Here is a 19,516-nt window from a genome sequence, read left to right as displayed (position 1 = left end):
CGCTGCGAGCCAGCGGTGAGGGGTGGCGGCCAAGAGGCTCGGGAAAGCTGAGGCTGCATCATCAGAGGTAGATCGGCAGGAAGGTGGGAGCAGTTTTCGCTGAGCTATGCTAAATGGGATATTCCCGCAGACCTCCTGTCTGGGGTGGTCCGGCCAAGCCGCCCACCCTGGTTTCTGGGCACCACGTGTTTGCAAGGACATTGACAAATGGCATCTGGGCTGAGCCAGAGGCTGTCTGGTTTGGGGAAGGAGGAGTCCTGGGGGCTGCTACTGGTGGGGGCTGGCTCTGCCAAGGCAAGAACAGAGCTGCTGGAGGGGTGGGGGCGGAAGGAGCCTGCCCAGGACCTACTCTCAGCTGCCGGTCTCCTCTGGATGACAGGATGGCAGGAACCACGAGAACCCCGGTTCTAGCTCCCGGGGTGGGCAGGCTGCTTTCCCTCTACCTGGAGTCAGGTCTCCAGCCAGAGGTCCTGACCCAGGGCACAAGTGCTCACACTGGGAAGCAGGCCTCTGAGGCAGGACATCTTCTCCCGTGGTGGAGTGGGAGTGTGGGCAGGGCAGGGAGGCCAGCAACGAGCAGGCTCTGTGGGCTTGCAGGAGGCAGGTCTGTGGCCCCTCCCTGGACCCTAGCCTAATGCCCCCTGCACCCCATGCCTATGTTCCAGCTTCCTGGGTCTGCAGGTCCAGACGGGCGACACCCTCCATGTACCCAGGGGAGATCCCAGCCAGACACCTGCACCCCCGCCCTGGCTAAGAAGTTGCTTCCTGTTGCCAGCATGACCTACCCTCGCCTCTTTGACGCCCCCCGCTGCCACCTCCTTTTGCTCCTGGACCCTTTAGCCTCTCTGCCCTTCCTCTCTCTGACCCCAACCACCCCCCGCCAGCTCTGCTTCTCACTACCTGGGGGAGGAAAGAAACTCCTGATCGTTGGCCAGAGGAACTTACTCCTGGAGAGGCCAAGTACCTTCTAGGAAGTTAGGAGGTTGAGGCACAGCCCTGTGCAGAGAGGGCGGGTCACCCCCCAGATCCAAGGGGAAACTGCAGGTCAAGGGCTGGTAACGGCCACGCAGGAAGCTTGATGCTGCATCCCCCCCGCACTCTGCTTGCCACCCCCCACCCCGCCATTTTATATAATAAAGCTCCCTGTGTATTCTCGTGTGCTGGCTGTCTTGTACTCACTAAGGGGGCAGGGCTGGCCAGGATGGAAAGATTGGGCCAGTGGCCAGCCCATTCCCACACTGCACAGCATTCTGTGGCCTCTGGGTTCAGGCAGTCTGACCTGTCTCATGGCCTTTGCAGTGTAAGCCTCCAGGACGTAAGCTCTCTGGTGGCCTAAGTCAGAGCACACACAATGGGTGGGGTCCAGGCTTCCTTTTCCGGAATGTCCGTGATATCCCTACCCCCACCATGACTAGCCCAATATAAACTTCTGTGCCTGACTGTGCACCCACTGAGGGCAAGATTCACCTCGGAGCCTCCCCCAACACCACCCAGGAGGTGCTCAGTGAAGGTTTGGTAAACAGTCAAATGGGTGGATGGGTGGGTGGATGGATGGATGGGTGGATGGATGGATGGGTGGGTGGGTGGATGGATGGGTGGGTGGGTGGATGAATGGATAGATGAATAGATGAATGGGTGGATGAGTGGAGAGATAGGTGGGTGAATGGATGGGTAGGTGGGTGAGTGGATGCATGGCTGGGTGGGCGAGTGGAGGGATGGGTGAGTGGATGAATAGGGGATGGATGAATGGATAGAGGGATGTATGGATGAGTGATTGGGTAAGCAGGTGGGTGGATGGATGGATTGATGGATGAATCAGTGGGTGAATAGGTGAGTGAATGGATGGGTGGGTGGGAGGATGGCTGGCTGACTGGCTGGCTGGCTGGCTGGCTGGCTGGATGGATGGATGGGTTAGTGAATGGATAGGAGGATGGATGAATGGAGGGATGTCTGAGTGAATGGGTAGATGAGTGGATGGATGGATGAAAGGATGGCTGGATGAATGGACAGAGTGAGGGAGGGAGGGATGGAGGGAGGGATGAGTGATGGATGGGTAGGTGGCTGGGTGGATGGATGGATGGAAGGAAGGAGGGATAAATGAAGGGATAGGTATGTGGTTGGATGGATGGATAGGTGGATGCATTGGAGGGATTGATGAATGAAGGGATGGATGCATGGATGGGTAGATGGATGGACGGATGGATGAAGGGATGGATGAGTGGATGGACGGATGGATGGATAGGTGGATGGATGATGGAGGGATGGATGTGTGGGTGGGTAGATGAATGGATGGATGAAAGGATGGATGGATAGATAGGTGAGTGAGTGAGTGAATGGATACGTGGATGGATGAATGGAGGGATGAATGAGTAGATGGGTAGATGGGTGGGTGGATGGATGGGTGAAGAGATGGATGCCTGGAAGGACAGAGGGAGGGAAGGATGGATGGAAGAAGGGATGAATGAGTGGATGGGTAGGTGGGTGGGTGGGTGGATGGATGAGTGGATGTATGGATGGATGGATGGAGGGAAGGAGGGATGGATGAAGGGTGGGTGGATGAAGGGATGGAGGGAGGGATGGATGGAGGGATAGATGGATGCATGAATGGGTAGATGGATGGATGAAGAGATGGATGGATCGATAGATGGATGGATGGATGGATGGATGGATGGATGGATGGATAGATAGATAGATAGATAGATAGATAGATAGATAGATAGATAGATAGATAGGTAGATAGATAGATATATGGGTGGATGAATGGATGGATAGACTAATGATGGATGGACAGATGGCGGGAGGGATGGATGAAATGGAGGGATAAATGAGTGGATGGGTAGGTGATGTATGGGTGGATGAAGGGATGGACAGACAGAGGGATGGATGATGGAAGAGGAGGGAGGAAGGAAGGAAAGGAAGTAGTGAAAGTGAGAGTGAATGCATGGGAATGAATAGATGGGTGGACGAATGCACAACTGTGAAACAGCAGACAGCCTGGGGACATCCTCCCTCCTGTCCCTCCTCTCCCAGGTCCTGCACTGGGGCCTGACACTCAGCCCTGCAGCCCTCAGTGTCTGGGAAACCCCTTTGAGGAGCAGGTCCCCCAAACTCTGATGTTCTGGACTTCACTTTGCCATTCCCTTGGCTCCTCACAGCCACTATTTTCTGAAGGTTTCATGTCAAACCCTGCTTGTCTCATGAATACACACAGTTCAGAAAAGCAAAACCTCGACAGAGCCGCCACCCACGCAAGGGAGATGATGTGTCCCCATCCTTTCTCAGATGCCCCAGCCACTGAGAGAGCATCCAGGCCACCCTGCCCAGCTGGGGAACCACCCGGTGACAGCACTCCCTTCCTTTCCCACCCGATCTGGATGGGACGGTGACCAAGGGCAGCCAGCAGAGGCAGGCCCAAAGGCCGCAGCTGGGCACTCAGCACTGGGGTGCAGAGTGGACAGCACCAGGGGCAGGGGGTAGTTGGGATCAGCAGTGCTGAGGAGGCAGCCACTGCCCCCGCCGGCCCCCGACCAGCCCTGGCCTCTTGTCAGATCCTCCGCACCCCTCAGCTCAGCCTTGAGGACAAGGACCCAGGGCCTGTCCCTCTGAGCTCTGCCCAGCCTCAGCCCTGCTGTGTTTCTGGTGCAGCCTCCTCTCCATGGTTACAGCAACCCCATGCCTCTGCTCTGGAAACCTGGAGGTCAGGCCATGCCCAGTGCAGACGTCAGGAGGCTCAAAAGGGCTGCAGCCTATGAGGCCCCTGGCCAGGGATGGCAGACGAAGCCCTTAACCTCTGTCCTGTCTGCCAGAGCAGCCACCTGACATCCTGTGACCCTTGCTACAGGCCCCTAGGCCAGCCCCACACAGAAGACGACCATCATCTCTGCAGAATGAGTCAATTAGTCTGCACAATCAGAAGCACTAGGCATGTGGGGAGGCAGCTACCTCGGGCTAGAGCAGCTCAGTCCCCAAGTGCTGTGTCAGCCGCTCCTGTCCTGGGCCTGGCAGTGTCTGAGCCCACAACTGGGCCGAGTGGCCTCAGGCTGGAACCAGTTTGGGCACTCAGGTCAGCTCAGGGCATGAGGAGAGGCTCAGGACCCTCTTGGTCTCCACAACTCCCAACCATGCGTACTGGGTGCTGGGACCTAGATTGAGGGACCCCGGCCACCATCTGGGGGTCACCCAGGCAGAGAGCCGAAGCCAAGACACTCAGGAGGTCATCCTCCCTCCCACAGCCTGCTCCCCACTCCCTGGGCTTGGCTCAGCTTTCACCAGTTTCAGAACCTTCCCCATTCCCCAACAACTGCCCTAGAGCCAAGGCCCCATGGTCCGTCCTCAGACTCCTCCAGCATGGAAATGCGTCCCCAACCCAGGCTGGGCCTCCCTTGTGCCGTGCCCCCACCCAGGTCTATAGTGGCCCCTGCCCTGCCTCCTCTCTCGGACCACCCTGGTCAGGCCAGATGGCAGCAGGGCGCAGGTTACCTGGTGCAGACCCTCAAGGCCGCTGGTGCCTGCTCTGTGCAGTCCCTGCTACGCCTCAGGCCCAGCGCCCTAAGCGGGAGGTCGCCGATACCCAAAATAAAACCTGCCCTGTGCTTCTGACCTCAGCCGGCTGGGCGGAGAGTGCCTGCCAAAACCCGAGGAGCTGGGCGGGCAGCACCCTCCCCTGCTGGCCACCCGGGGCCAGTGCAGGGCCATGGCATGCCCACCTTCAGATGCGCCCCTCAGGACCCCTGGCTTGGGCGAGGACTTGGGTGGGCACAGGCTTCCCAGGCCTGCGGACTGAGCCATGTGTAACCACAATGGTGCGCTCAGGGCTCCGTTAGGGGAGCCGGCAGGGCCAGCCTGGAAAAGGAGGTTGGCCCCACCATGGGAGAGGACAGGGTGGGCCCGCCAACCTGCAGGAAGCCGCTCAGGTGCCTCTGAGGGAGCAGCTCTGCAGATGTCCCCAGTGGGCAAAAAGTTGGTCATGGATGTCCAGGGGCCAGGGTTGTACGTGGCCCCCAAAGCCCTGCCCATCGCGGACATGGACGGGGGCGGGAAGGTGTGGAGTGCAGAGGAAGCCACAGACCCAAAGCAGGACAGGGACGTTCCCAGCAACTCCAGCTTCAAGAGCCTTCCCAGTGCCCGGCACTCAGGGGGAGGCAGGCAGGGGACAGGCCCCGTCCTTTGAAATGGCAGCCTGGGGCCAGCCCGCCTTGTCGTGTGACCTTAGGCACACCCTGCCTGTCCCTGGGCTCTGCGGCCTCATTCTTCCATGGAGGGCTGGAATGAGGTGCCAACCAAAGCCTTCCAGAAGGCCCCCGGCCCGACCCCATGGCACTGTGAGCCCCTGCGCGTTGACCTGATGTCCCTGACTCTAAGCCTGGGGAGGACAGGGACCTCGTCTGTGCCTCTCGGGACTCACCCCTGTCCTGGGCGCTGGCCAAGAAGGAACCAACCTGTGCCTAAACCGGAGAGTTCCACAGACACCACCGCCCACGCTCAGCCTGTGGGGTCTGAGGGGAGTAAGGGGGCCGGTCAGGGTGCCCGACTGCTCTCCTCCACCTGTTGCCTCAGTTTCCCTGATCCAAGAGGCAGGGCCATCCAAGCTGGTGGCCTCACTGGCCAGCATAGGGGTCATCAGAGGCCAGGGAGGGTGTCTGCTAGTCGGACGGTGCCACCTGGAGCCCTGAGGAAAGAAAACCAGTCTCCACAAGCCACCATGAGCCTGTGGGAGACGCTGGCACAGATGGTAACAGCCACTGCGAGTGCCCAGGGTCCCGGGGCCCCGGGGTGAGAGAGGGCCTAGAGGGAGGACCCAGACCCTCACCCAGCAAACTCCAGATATAGCTCCCTGCGATGGCACCAGCCCCAGGCGAGGTATGGCAGACTCGGACTGCAGCCAGCCTGGCCATGTCCCTCGCCCGCTTATTGTGTGGGCCCCAGTGGCGTCCACCTGGGGAAGCACAGCTGACCTCTAAGGGGGTCTCAGATGGGATGGGGGCCTGGCCTCAGTTTCATGGGGGGTCTCCCAGGCCTCAGGGTGCTTCCTCCCCTAGGCGAGACAGCAAAGGGCCTGGGGCATTGGGCTGGGTAGCGGGAGGGAACCCTGGCTGTGCAGACCCTTTTCCTGGACAAAGGTTTACTCCCACAGAACATCTCAGAAAGAAGGGGCAAGGAGATGGGAAACTTGGCAGCCCGGCTCTGGTGACCCCCACATCAATTTGGCCCAAAGAGAGCCTCGGCTTTGTGCCCCAGGGCCACCCAACACCTTCCTCCTCCCCTCCTCGGCCCATCCAGAATGTACCCGCTGCTGGAAGTAAAAATAGCAGCTGACACCTCCTGGAGGCGGAGGGGGGACCTTGCCTCCTTCTCCAAGCACGTCCTCTGCATCCTGGCCTCCTTCATCCTCCTCCTCTGGCTATTCCTATACTTGGTAAGGGGCCTGCACGGGCACAGCCCCCCCACCCCCCCGCTGACTCCACACACACCCCGGCCACCCAGCCACTGGCCAATGGGCTGCTGGGAAGATCAAATGTCACTATAACACGAGGGTGTGAGCCGGGCGCCAGTGCCTGCAGCCGGTCCTGTCCACAGGGAGCTCCAGCCCTTCTCACACTCAACCCGCAGGTGGGTATGGGCAGGAACGGCCACCCAGGGCCTGGGCCGATGGGGCCTCCTACGTGCGGGTGGACAGCCCCTTGTTCCAGGGACACTCTGGGGTCCTGGGGCACCGAGGTCCCAGGCCCGCGTGGTGCCGAGCATCTCAACTTCAAGCATGGTGGCTCCAAGCCCCCAGGTGGCTGCTCCAGGGTCCGGAGAGTGTGGGATGCGGACACAGTGGTGTGATGGTCTCTGCACCGGGAGGACACGGAAGAAGGCAGAGTGTGGGAGGCCGGGAGGGGAGAAGTTGGGGCTTAGGGACGCCCAGTGCTAGGGAGTGGCCTGAAAGCAGGAGGCAGAGAGGCGCGGGGTGTGAGTGGCAGGGAAGAGGCCATGCAGGGGCGCTGCCAGGGCTTAGGTTGCCTGCTTGCAGCCGCCATGCAGACATTTGCCTGGGCCCATCCTGGCCTTGCCATGCTGCCCTCGCACCTGGGCCTCCAACACCGCCATTTTGTAGAGACGAAAACAAGGACAGGAGGGCAGGGGCTCATGTATGGCCAGCCCAGGATTGCATCGGGGCAGGGGCATCTAAAGCCCTCACAGTCTTGGGGGCCAGTGTCTGGAGGTGCAGGACAGAAGTGAACAGGGGCCGGACTGGGGCAGGACGGGGCATGAATGAGGGGCTGGGCTTCACAGCGTCCCCCTGGCTGGAGGCTGGAGGAGCTGGTGCTCTTAAGAGCCCCCACCCACTCTCCCTGCCCTGGACATGGTCCCCCTGACTTGTGCCGTCTGATCAGGCCTTGGGCGCCCCTCCTGAAGTCCATGGCGAACATGGGGCAAGGCATAGGTTGGTTGGCTGGACAGCAGGTCTGGGGGCATGGTCAGGACCACAGCAAGCAAGGGGCAGTGGTTCCTGCCTCCCTACCCCACCCTGGCCCCGTCACCTCCGAAGGAGCGAAGGGTGACGTGTGTGCCTAAGGAACCTGACCGCATAGGTTATTTTCACGCAGCCCCTCTGAGGCAGGCACTAACTGGACACCTGCTTTGCTTCTCAGCTGTTGAAATGCCGTCCCTTGCCCCCAGCACACCCCTGCCACCAGCCCCTTCCCCAAAGAGGGGCGATGACACAGGCCATACTGCGGGGAACAGAACAGCCTTGTGTTGCTTCCAGGCGCTCAGCAGAAAACCAGATGCCTCAGTCTCCCCACTTCAAGAGTGGGCCTTTCCCACCTCACGTCGGTGGGCCTCGAGGTCACCCTGCCTGGGGGTGTCGGGGCACCCATGTGACTCTGGCCTGGGGGCACAGGAGGGAAATATGAGGAGCTGGGGAGGGCCTGGGTGCCCGAGGGTGAGGGGGCCGCTGCGGGCCAAGGAGGGCTGGGCTGTCACACCTGCCTCACCCACGTCTTGGGTTTCTGGGCAGAAATGTCTTGCCTATTTCTGGACACCTCAGCTGCCACTGGCTCCTTATAAATAACCCACTCCAGGCGAGGGCCACGCCGCCCCCATCTTGCGGCAGTCGACAGGTGTCAGCCCGGCCAGGGTCAGGGGTGGGCACAGCAGGGTGGGGCCGGGCTCCGCTCCCTCCTTTCACTGACCCTCCTCCATACAGAGGGTGGCCCTAGAGGAGGCTGTGGGGTTTGGGGCCTGAAGCAGCGAGGAGGACAGCACGAGGGGTCGGTGGGCAGCCCAGGACTGGGTCATGCCGGGGGCCTGGGCAACACTGGCTGGTGGGGTTGAGGACGGAGGAGAGCCTGGCCCAGCCGTGGCAGTTACAAGAGGCTTAACTTGAGGGGCAGCAGAGTTCAGGAAGAGGTTCTGGGATAGGGAAAAGTGGCCCCCGTTGCCTGGAAGACAGCTATCTGCTGGATAATTTTGCACGGAGCTTAAGTTGCTCTGGGAAAATTAACATTCTTGACAAAGGGTTTGGAAAACGGTTCCCACCTCAGCAATGCAACGTAGATGCATTTTTAGCTGATGAACGTGTGTTTTTCTTATATAGCACTCCCAGGGGGGACCGTAACTATTGTCTTCGAGTGATCTGTACTGTGTTGTAATGAACTTTGTTTTCTAAAACCCTGGCCAACATGCCGGTGCAGCTGCTCAGAGCCTCCCCAGGCCTGGCCGCCCGGTGTGCATCGTGGCCAGCTCACAGAGAGATGGTCCCCAGCATGCTGGCCTGGAGCCACCACCGCACACGGACAGGGCAGCCAGTCCCGGGCACGGAGGGACAGATCCAGAGCACCCCCGGGGCTGGGGAAAGCGGCCACTGGGAGGGAAATGGGGGGGCTTCTCAGTGGGCTCCTGCAGTCCAAGTATGCCTTGCACAGAGCCCGGCTCGGGGGGGTGCACGGGAAGCAGCCCAGACCCAACCCAATGTGCTCCGGAGCTCAGCCTCAGTGTCTTCAGGAGACAGGGGTGACAAGACGGAGCAGCTTCCCTACTCTGTGATCTTGGAGGAGGGGTCCTCAGAGGGATGTGGTGGGCACACCAGGGACTCCAAGCACCCCATAGGAAAACGGGCACAGAAGGGAGCTTTGGGCTCAAACAGGGAGGAGGGGTTCTCATGGGGAACGGTAGGCTGAGCAGATTACCCATCTTGGGGAGCCAGCCTCGGTCATCCAGGGGCTCACAGGGAGACCCCGCCTACACCCACTGGGCAGAGAATACCCAGAGACAGGTTTCAGCTCCATCAGCAGGACTTTTCCAGTGTCCAGAGCGGGCTGGACGGCACACGCCCTGCATTCTGGATGACCCTCCTCAGGGGACGCTGCGGAGAGGATGTCTGCCCTGGGTGGGGGTGGATGCCACGACCTTCCAACATCCCGTCCAACTCCAAGATTCCAAGCTCCAGGCTGCAGCCAAGGCAGGAAGAGGGGACAGAGTCCGGGGCGCCAAGGGCTGGGAGGGGCCAGGAGCCCTGGAGGAAGGGGGGGCCCAAAGAGGTGGACTCGTCCAAGGCCAGAGCTGGCCCCCAAACCCTGCACGCAGTCTCCCCACAGTACTGCTCCAAGAGTCCATCCCCCACCCTACGCTCAGGCAGCTCTGAACTCTCTTTCCATCCTCTCTCTTTCTTTCTCTCTCTCTCTCTCTGTCTCTCAATCTCTCTCTGCAGAAACCACCCACCTTCACCATGTCTGACGAGGAAGTGTGAGTACCTAGCTGGTGGCTACCCCCCGCCCGGCTCGGGACCCCGGCCCCTTGGCTTCCGTGGGCCTGGAGCACGCCCTAACTTGCACAAGTCCAAGCAGAGCCCAGCCTCACCACCTCTCTCTTTCTTTCTCTCTCTTTCCCTGCCCCACAGTGAACAGGTGGAGGGTAAGTATAACCCATTTTCCTTCTACTTCCTGCTCTAGAACGAAGGGTCACACCTGGGCAGGGGGCTGGACTGTGCATACCACGTGTCCCCTTAGCAGCCCTACGTTGGCTACATGCCATGGGTGCCTTCTGAGTGACCCCCGGAAAACAGCTGTCCGACTGGGGGCCTCGAGGGTCTTTTCCCCGACGGGTGGCCACACAGTCCTGAGGGGCCTGCAGGTCAGGCTCTGGGTCCTGTCTCTCTGCCTCTCTCATGCCCACTGTGGGACGTGGGCATCCAGGACCCCCGAGCCCACCAAAAGCCACCATCATCACCAGAGCCTCTGCCTTCCTCAGCACCTCCTCTGGGCTCGAGGACCCCCAATTCCACACCCTTGGCCAGGGGGAGTCACTGGCCTGTCCTCCTCTTCCTCCTCCCTTCACGGGCGGCCCCTTCTAACGTGGTTCCCCTCTTTTGTTCTTCCCAATGCAGAGCAGTACGAAGAAGAAGGTAATTCCGGCAACCGCTGGAAGCCCCCCAGCCCCTCCTTAGAACTTAACCCCCTCCCCGTGTGGCACTCACAGAACCCCTCCCCAGGCTGCTCCAGGCCGCCTTGAGCTTATCAATCAACCATCCATCTCTCTTATCATTAGTCATTAACAATCACCATTCATCATTAATTAATGATGAATGAGGCTGTCACTTAATTAATGATGAATGAGCCAGTAAATCATCACTAACCCCTGTCTCTTTAATTGATTAATATGCACTCATGATCCTTCATTTATCCTTCATCCTCCGTGTGCCGTGGTGTGTGGGGTTCACTGGGGCTGGTCACGAGGGCCTCACTCTCGTTAACACCGGGTGCCCCACCGTGCCCAGTGCTGCTGTCTTTCAGCCTCCCTCTCTATGTCTGCCCTCCCGGAATCTCAGAGTCTCTCCATCTCTCTCCAGTTCCTTTCCACATCTCTCTTGGCACCCTGGGCTCTCTGTGTGCCTGTTTATCTCTCAGCTTCTCTCTGTCTCTGTATCTTTCAGCCTCTTGGTCTCTGTCTCTCCCTGCCTCTCTCTCTCAGTCTCTGTCTCTCTTGGCCTCTCTGTCCCCATTTCTCCACCTCCATCTCCATCTCTGTCTCCCTGTGTCTCCATCCCTCCGTACCACCCACTACCCTGTGCTGTAACCCTGGGTGGAGCCTGGAGCCCCCTCCCTGTGCTGGCCAGGTGTGGTCTGTGGGCGTCTCCATCGTGCCCGGGCAGGCGTGGGCGGGCGTGGGCGCACCTGGGAACCGTGCGGGGCGGCAGTTCTCAGGCCGACGACGCTGCCCTGGAATCCCTGGCACCCGCTCAACTGGGGAGCGCGTTCACGAAACCTTAACAGTCAGGGCTGTCCTGTGAGGAGTCCTAAGTGCTATGTTTTGAAAATATTTTGAAAACACTTGGCTACCCTAACAACGTCAGCAAAACATTTCTTTTTCTCCCGAAAAGGTGGAAAGACTCATTTCTGGGAGGGAACTGTGGCCCTGGGGAGCCACCTTTTCTCTTGGGGCAGCCACGGGGTAGGCTGGGAGGCCACGGAAGGCCACGGAAGGCCACGGAAGGGTCTTCACGTGACATGTCTCCAAAGACCCCTCGGTGCCAGCCTCGTTTCCAGACGACTCAGAGCCGGGGCTTCCCACAGGCCCTGTGGGTTTTGTCCCCGTCCTCACTTGCGTCACCTGCAAAGCGGGACTTAGCAAGGGCCTCTGTGCACAAATGCCTCCAGGCATGGGAATACCCGGCCCCCGGGAGGGTAGGAGGGACCTCAGAACCCCTCTCAGGGACCGGGCCCAGCCCAACTGACAGTGACCAGCTCTGCTGGTGGGAGTCTGTGCTCCCCAGGCTGGCCAGAGATGCAGGACTGACCCCCATCTTTTACCCCAGCCAAGCGAGCCCCAGGCCCTCTTCTCCCGGCCAGCCGGCCTCCTGTCCGTGCGGCCTGAGTACACTCTAATCACTGTCTCTGTTCCCTCTCTCCCCCAACCCCGCCTTCTTCTGCTCCTGGCTTCTCCGGCTCTCAGAGGAAGCCCAGGAGGAAGGTAAGTAGGGTCCAAGGCCCCGGCCCCCATGCCCACTCCCCAGCCTTCCTGCCCCACCCGACATTGACCTCCACCCTGCCTCTAAGGATTGCCGTGTGCCCCTGTCTAACCCTCTCCTCTCTCCCCCTGCCACCTGCAACCCCTGGCTCTCCTCAGCTGCAGAAGTCCATGAGGAAGGTATGAGGACACAGGACTTCTGGTCCCCATGTGGGGCCCGGGGCCTGGCTGGAGCCCACGTGGGGGTGGGGGAGAGGGTGGGGAAGCCACGAGGTACCAGCCAGCCAAGGGGCCTCCACATGTGGCCCTAATGTAACCCACTAACCATGGCCAATGCTTGACCAGAGAGGGCGTGGGGTTTCGAGGGTGGGCCCCCTTCCCCATAGCCTCCCAGGCAGCAGGGCCAGGGACTCCCCAGGCTGGGCTGCTGGTCAGCAGGGCGTCCCCAAGCATGGGGCAGAGGGGACACATAGGCCCACCCTAGTCCTCCACCCCAGGGTGAGCAGCCAGGAGCCCGTGGTAGCGTTGAGCCCTGGGCCTGGCCAGGACCCCCCGCCACACCTTGGGACACCACAGAGTGAGGGGAGAGAAAGCAGTTGCGGGCAGAACCCTGCAGCCTGGCACAGTCAGCTCCCTCCTGTGCGTGCCCGCGCCAGCCCCCCAAGCCTTCTGCCTGTGAGACCCTTGAGGTGCACCCAGGCTGGGGGCAGATGGGAGGGCTGGGGTTCTATGCCCAGATCAGCAGGCAGAGCCATCATTGGTGCCCAGGGCTGCCAGCACCCTAGGAGGGTGGAAAGAATCCCATCAGGGAAAGAAAGAGTGGGCCTCCAGCTGTTGGGATGGCAGGAATGGGGGTCCTGGGGATGCCTTCCATGGCCCATCTGTGGCTCTGCCTCCCAGGGCTACCAGCACTGCCTTTGTGGGCCCCTGGGGCCGCCTGGCCAGGCTACAACCTTGCCCATGGGCCTTGGTGCCCCGGCCAGAGGCACAGACACCCTTCCAGGGGCACCCCAGGACAGACGGGATGGGGACAAACAAAGGAAGGCCCAGCCCCAGTACCGAGTCTTCTCTACCAAGGGCTAGAGCCACAGCTCACCTCAGTTTCCCCACCTGGGGTGCTCCCAGATGCTGACAGCAGGGTTTGGGGACATGGGACTGGGGTGGTGGCCGTGCCTGGGCTAACTCTGACTGTGTCTTGCTCGATCCCCGCACGTGCCCCACCCTCGGCCTCGAGTGGCGACGGGCCGCTTTTCCATTAACCTCGGACCCTTCTCCTTTGACCTCTGACCCGCGGTTTTGCCTCTTGTTCCGTGGCCTCCTTAGCCCATGAAGTTCATGAACCAGGTACGTGCATGACTTCAACGCCACATGGGCACATGTGGCCATGTGGGGGGTGCAGGAACCAAGAAGGAACAAGAGGGGCCGCGTAACCCTGCACAGCCTGGCCTGCTCGCCCCACCGCCTCAGCCCTGCCAACCCCCCCTTTCTCTGCGCTGCCACCGCTCACACTGGTTCTCTCTCCCTCCCGCCCTCTCTGCCCACCACGACGCTGCTTCTGCAGAGGAAGTTCAAGAAGGTACGCTGGTGCTCCCCAGCCTCCAGGCCAGAGCCCCCGTCCTCCCTTCCGTCCTCTCTCACTTCCTCCCTCTTGCCCACCGCTTGTGACATTTGCCACCAACAACGTGACCGGTTCTGGCCTCTGGGCTGGGGACAGAGTGAGGACCCCGGCTTAGGAAGGGCTGGTGTCAGTGGGGTGCAGGTTTTCCTGGGTCTCCCAGGCAGAGAGCATTGATTCCATAGCCTGGGGACAACGAGGCTCTTCCCGGGCTGCCAACAGGAAGGTGGGAGGTGGGGGTGGCCAGCCTTGAGGCCGAGGCAGAGCAGGCCTTGGGAGGACTGTGCTGGGGTCCACTGGGACCCTCTGGATCCACCAGGGTGGGGTGGGAAGAGCGCGGGAGAGGCCTCCACCCTGCTCCAGTTAGCAAGCCAGAAGTGGGAAGGTAGGGAGGGGTGAGGTGGAAGGGAGGGTGGAGGGGCAAGTGGAGTGAAGCAGAAAGGCAGGCTGAGGCCCAAGGTGGGGACGCTGGGGACCCGAAACAGCCGGGGGCCATGCGTGCAAAGGCGCAGCCAGGTCACAGCATCCCACCCATTGCCTGGGCCCGAGCCAGACACACCCGGAGTGAGGAGGCCCCCTGGGTGGGCCTGGCCTTCCTGGCAGTGGGGCTGGCCGTACCCCTGGGCGGAGGTCAGAGAGCTGCACGTTCAAGTCAGGGGCCCCAGCTGGGGAGCGTTTCTCAGCTCCCCCCACTCACGGGCTGTGGAGCTGAGGGGCTCCTCCCTGCTGGGCCTGAGCTCTTGCATGACTCGAGCCTCAGAGAGGCCCCTGGACAAGAAGGGACACGCTAGGAGGGGGATGGGACTCCAGCCGTGCAGGGAGGGGTCCAGGAGATGGCCTATGGGGGTGACAGTGTCGCTGGGTCCCTCTGGAACCAGCATTGAGGCCAGTGGACGGACAGACAGACAGACGGCAGGGGAGGGTGGAGCAGGAGCGGAGGAGGCAGGGCCGCGGGACAGCTTTGCTGCTTGGCCGTGTGGTCGCTCCCCACAAGCACTCAGCCTCCCACCCAACCTCACCCTCCCCCCTGGCTGGCCTTCCCACCCGGGGGGGCTCCTCAGCCATGCACTGCGTCCAGCAAAATCCCTAAATCAGGGAGGCCGGGGCCAGCAGCCCATTCATCATCCTCACCACGCCGTTCCTTCAGGGCCCTTGGCCAGGCTGTGGCACTCAGGATGCCCCACCGCTCACTCCCGGTGCACACGTCCCCCAAGGCGTCTGGAACGGGTGACCTCAGGCCCACTTGCAAAATCAAGAGCGCTGGCGGGCTCTCTGGTGGGGGCTCCCAGGCAACCGAAGTATCTGCCAGCAAGGAGGACTCAAGGACCAGTGCACCCCGGGCCAGGCACTGGCAAGGCAGGACCCCCACCCCTGGGCCCAGGACTGCTGGCCTTAGCCAAGTGCAGGGGACAGCTCTTGGCCAGACTCGGAGGGCCGAGGGCATTGCGTGTCAATGGCCTTGCTGCTACCTAAGGCCCAGAGCAGGGACTGAAGGAACAGGACAGGCGGGTGCCACTACGCCAGCAGCAGACCCCCGTCCTGGGCCCCAGCCAGGCCAGGCCAGCCAGGTCCACCCCAGGTCCAGGAGCCGAGTGTATCCTAAAAGAAGCCGCCCGTTACTAGGGTGGCCAGGTCAGGCCAGGCAGGCCCCAGAGAAGCCAGGGAGAGATAGCAGGGGGGTCCCAAAGGGGCCCAGTCTCAGGACAGCAGCCATGTGGCAGTCAGACGGCAGGTCCCAGGGAGGTCAGGGGTGAGCACGCCTGGGCTCCTGGCCTGTGGATGGGGGCTGCGGTGGACATTCTGGGCTCAGGCAGGGGCTCCTGGGGCTGAGACCAGCAAGGAGTTAGACATCACGTTGCCGGCGGAGGCTCCTGAGGCCTGAGGGCTGTAGTCATTCCATGGCCTGCTGGGTTCCACCCAGCAACACTGCCTTTACAGGCAGGGGTCAGGCTCCAGGAAGCACCAAGCGAAGGGGCTGCACCCACCCCGGCTGCAATTCCCTCTTGGTGGGGAGGGTCTCAGATTCCAAGGTTGGCCCTGCCAGACCCAAGAGGACAGACCAGGGGGACAGATGAGACCCAGTGCTCTTAGCCCCCAACGTTGCCCCTTGACACTTGTAGGGCCCCATAGGCGCACCCTGGGGAAGAGAAGGTCTGAGTGAGAGGGGTGGGCCCCTTGCCCGCCACAGGCCCCTTGCCCGCCGCTCCCGCAGCTGCGCTGGCTTTTCTCTTGCATGTGTGCTTGTGCCTTTTGCCACCTGGAAGACACCACAGAGGAGGACGCGGAAGGTAAGGGCCCGTCCCCGCCGCTGGAGGTGCAGGACCCTGGCTGTAGCCGACGCGAGGGAAAGAGGACAGGCTGGGGTCTCTCGCTGCCCTGCCTCCCTCTCCCTCTGTCCTCTTTCTCTTCCCCCGGCACGGGGGCCTCAGAGGGCCAGGCCTTGCTGCTCTGCACCGTGCTGCTGGGGTCTCCAAGCTTCTGCCACACAGTGGAGGGGGAGTAAGCGGGACCAGCCAGCAGTGCCAGAGCCCGAGCAGAGCGCCCCCCTCCCCTTTCTCCCGAGCCCCTTTCCTCCCCATCTTCTTTCTGGGCCCCTGTCCTCTTTCCTCCGTCTCCTCTCTTCCCAGCCTTCAAGGATGCTGCCTGTCTCGCTCCTATTTCTTCCCTACCTCTTCCTCACCCTTCCTCCCGGCCCCAGGCCCTGAGTTCTTCCCCTCTGACCCTGCCAGGGGCTTTTGCAGGCCTAGAGCAGAAACAGGACCCTCTTGTTTCTGGGGGTTGGGAGTACACCCAGCTGAAAAGGACGGCGGCTTTCAGCGAGGGGGACCCCAGGGCCCTAGGCAACCCAGTCTCACCCAGGCTGTCTCTCTCCCTCTCCCCATGCTGGTGTCCCTCTCCCCACACTGGTGTCCCTCTTCCCACGCTGGTGCTGCGCGGACCAGAGGAGAAACCAAGACCCAAGTGAGTGTGGGGTCGGGGCGGCCAAGTGAGTGTGGGGTCCCGGCAGGCCCAGCGCCGAGCGTGTTCTGGGGAGGGGGCGGCCAAGTGAGTGTGGCGCCCAGTGAGTGTGTTCCATGGTGGGGGTGGAGGAGCGGGCCAGGGCCAGATGCCTGGAGCCTGCATTCGGAGGGATGCTCAGAGCACAGGGTGGGAGGGATGAGGGTCACCTGGGAGATGGGCTTGGAGGCCCAGCAGGGTGTGATTTTGCGCGGGGTCATTCGGTGCAGACGAAGAGGGGGCTTCCTGCAGGGGGAGGCTACTGACGCAGAAGAAGGGAGGAGAGGTGGGAGGGAGAGAGTCGAAGAAGGAAGGCAGGGTGATGGGTGCAGGGAGTCGGGCCACCGCGACACCTCATGGCCTTCGGGGGGCCACATCATGCCCCGCCATACTTCGAGGACTCCCAGAGCCCTAGATGTGAAAATCGACAAGAAAGTGAGTCCAGAAGTGGCGAAAGGTGGGGGACTCACCCCAGAAACCCACTTCAGAATGACACCTTGACCGTGTCCGAAATCGCTCACCGTGCAGGGGCCCCTGTCCCCCTTTGGGGCAGAATTCGGAGCATCTTGTCCTCATGGCACCTGCTTGTGAGCACTTCATGGGTTTGTTTTTTTACTGCAGCTCTTCTGACTTTTCTGCTTTTGATCAGTGCTCACCAGCCGCAGCACTCGCTACGTGATTCACCCTTTTATCTCTCGAGTGCTCTTGCCTGCGCTCTGCTCTGTGCGAGGTGGAATCTCACAGTGTCTTACCACACACTCACTTTTGGTTCCCACTTGGGGAGCACTGCAGATCCTCAGAAGAGTGAGAACATCTGAAGGGTACAGCCGGCATATTCCCATCCTTTGCACTGTAGTTTTCAGTGATTTTAAGTACAGTAATGCCAGATCACGAGATATTTTCTCATTTTAGAAAAATTGTTTGTGTTTTCATTATGAAAATAAAACACCTCATGAAAGAAAATTTGGAAAATATATAAAAGTCAAATGAAGAAAAAACGTCATCTATAACTCTCCCACCCAGCCAGCCAGACTGTGGAAAAGAGCAGAAAGAACTAAAAAGCCTTATTTCTTCCTTTTTTCCATGCATAGCGCTTGGAAAAAAAGATTTAAAGTCGGCCCTGTTTTTCAAACATCATACCGTCTCTGCAGCCTTGAATTCTGCTTTTTTAAAATTTAGCACTATTCATAAGTATTTTTCCATGTTTTTACACAGTCTTCTTAAATATTTTGAATGGCCACATAATATTCCATCAATTGGACAAACCGTAATTTTCCTAACCATTCCCCTATTGCAGGCTTTCCCCAATATTTTACTATCATAAATAACGCCGGTTGGAAAGCGTTTTCTGTCTTTAGGGTTATTTCCGTAGGCCACATTCCCAGAACTGGAATTACTGGGTCAAAGAGTATGAATGTTCTTAAGGCTTTGACATCCACTGCCAAATTGCTTTCCACAAGGGCCTGGCCAACGCCGTCTCCTACGTGGGATGTGAGCGGGTCTGTGTCCCACACCCTCCTCACCCAGGGACAGGAACGTGCTTTTACATTGCAGGCTCTGATGGATGAGAAACGGCACCTCATGGCTGCTTGGCTTTGTGCCCTAACAGTCACTCGGGGCCAACATTTCCCTGACTTTGGGATGGGTCGTCTTTTCTCTGAGAACTCATAGCCATGACCATTGCTCATTTGTCTCCTGGTGGAAGAATCTCTGTGTTTTCTTAGTCATCAGTTTGCATAAGGATATAAGTCTTCTCTGTATTTGCTGAAAATATTTTTTTAGTCTTTTTTTTTTTTTTTGCCTTTCCATTTTCCGTTTTTTTTTTTTTTTTTTTCACATACATAAGTTTTTCATTTGCGTGGCGTCATCTGGCCTTCTTTCCCTTAGAGGCACCTTCTGGTGCTTCTGAGCTTAGGAAACCTTTTCCTGCCCCAGTTTTTGATTGATATTTAGCTCCACTTTCTTCTATGGTTTGTTGGGAAAAAAAATGGTTGTTGTTTTAACTCTTTGCTGCATCTGGAATGTATTGGTGAGAGGAGGGGACTGCACACCCAGCCGGAGAGGGGCCTCGCTTCCCCTTCAGATTGCTTTCTTCCCAGCCCCCTCTCCTCCTTCCTTTGGGCCGCCAGAGAGAAAGATGAAAGAGGGGCTGGGGAAAGGCACAGGCTCGCAGTGGCTGTTCCTGCCCAGGGAGGCCACCGCCACCCACAGTGGCTGTAGCTTCTCACCCGACCTGGCTGCGTCTGTTTATCTGTTTGAGAAGGAAACGGAGGTGCCCTCCTGGTAGCTGGGGTGCAGTGACACTGGCAACGGCCGGAAGCCGAAAGGCAGATGGCAGCGCTGAAAGCTAAAGCATTCTTGAGGGTCTCAAGCCACTCTCAGGACGGTGGGCTACAAACCCCATAAGAATAAAGCCGGGGCAAACGTGCCGCTGGGCGGGGCATCCTCAGCTAGGGGCCAGAGCAGGAGGGCACCGGGGTCAGCAGGGGCCAGTGGGGAAAGCGCCAGGCTGACGCTCTGGGGTGGGTTCCCGGGTCTCTGCTCATGGGCCTCTCTGTCTCCTCTTCAGACTCACTGCTCCTAAGATCCCAGAAGGGGAGAAAGTGGACTTCGATGTAAGTTTACAGGACTCTGGTCAACACGGCCACGATTCCCCCACACCCCAGCTTTTGGGCTCCAGGCCAGGCCTCAGATGGTCACTTCCTCCCAAGCAGCCAGAGCTGGGGCCTCCTGGGTCCGGACAATTCTACCATAACTTATTCCTGGACCAGAGGAAATCCCTCTAAAACTAAACTTCTCTCTTCCCTTCTCCTCTATCTATCCTTCTATCCATCCATCCATCCACCCACATAAGCTCTACCCATTCACCTATCCATCCATCCACTCACCCACACACCCACTCATCCACCCAACCATTTATCCATCCATCCACCCACTCACCCACACACCCAC

General features: G+C 59.9%; 2 protein-coding genes across 10 annotated transcripts in view; both read left to right on the top strand.

Moving 5' to 3' along the window:
- The window catches only part of LSP1 (lymphocyte-specific protein 1), a 39,687-nt gene extending 38,532 nt beyond the window's left edge, over positions 1-1,155 (top strand). For all 5 annotated transcript variants that reach the window (XM_011988237.1, XM_011988238.1, XM_011988240.1 and 2 more), the window contains exon 11: positions 666-1,155. The gene's annotated coding sequence lies outside the window, so the exon portion shown is untranslated. The remainder of the gene's footprint in view (positions 1-665) is intronic.
- A 5,254-nt stretch (positions 1,156-6,409) lies between these two features.
- Positions 6,410-19,516, top strand: part of TNNT3 (troponin T type 3 (skeletal, fast)) — a 19,112-nt gene continuing 6,005 nt past the window's right edge. For 2 of the 5 annotated variants that reach the window (XM_011988235.1, XM_011988236.1), the window contains exons 1-8: positions 6,417-6,609; positions 9,698-9,732; positions 9,887-9,900; positions 10,373-10,390; positions 11,938-11,955; positions 13,514-13,528; positions 16,510-16,528; positions 19,134-19,179. In XM_011988235.1, coding sequence (XP_011843625.1) covers positions 9,716-9,732; positions 9,887-9,900; positions 10,373-10,390; positions 11,938-11,955; positions 13,514-13,528; positions 16,510-16,528; positions 19,134-19,179 — 147 coding nt within the window. In that variant the 5' untranslated portion in view covers positions 6,417-6,609; positions 9,698-9,715. Of the gene's footprint in view, positions 6,610-9,697; positions 9,733-9,886; positions 9,901-10,372; positions 10,391-11,937; positions 11,956-12,111; positions 12,133-13,284; positions 13,297-13,513; positions 13,529-15,831; positions 15,856-16,509; positions 16,529-19,133; positions 19,180-19,516 lie in introns of those variants that run through there. The other 3 variants (XM_011988232.1, XM_011988234.1, XM_011988233.1) reach the window with 3 other exon arrangements.

Source organism: Mandrillus leucophaeus, unplaced genomic scaffold (assembly GCF_000951045.1).
Source record: "Mandrillus leucophaeus isolate KB7577 unplaced genomic scaffold, Mleu.le_1.0 Scaffold325, whole genome shotgun sequence".
NCBI lineage: Eukaryota > Metazoa > Chordata > Mammalia > Primates > Cercopithecidae > Mandrillus > Mandrillus leucophaeus.
This window is presented reverse-complemented; position numbering and strand designations above follow the sequence as displayed.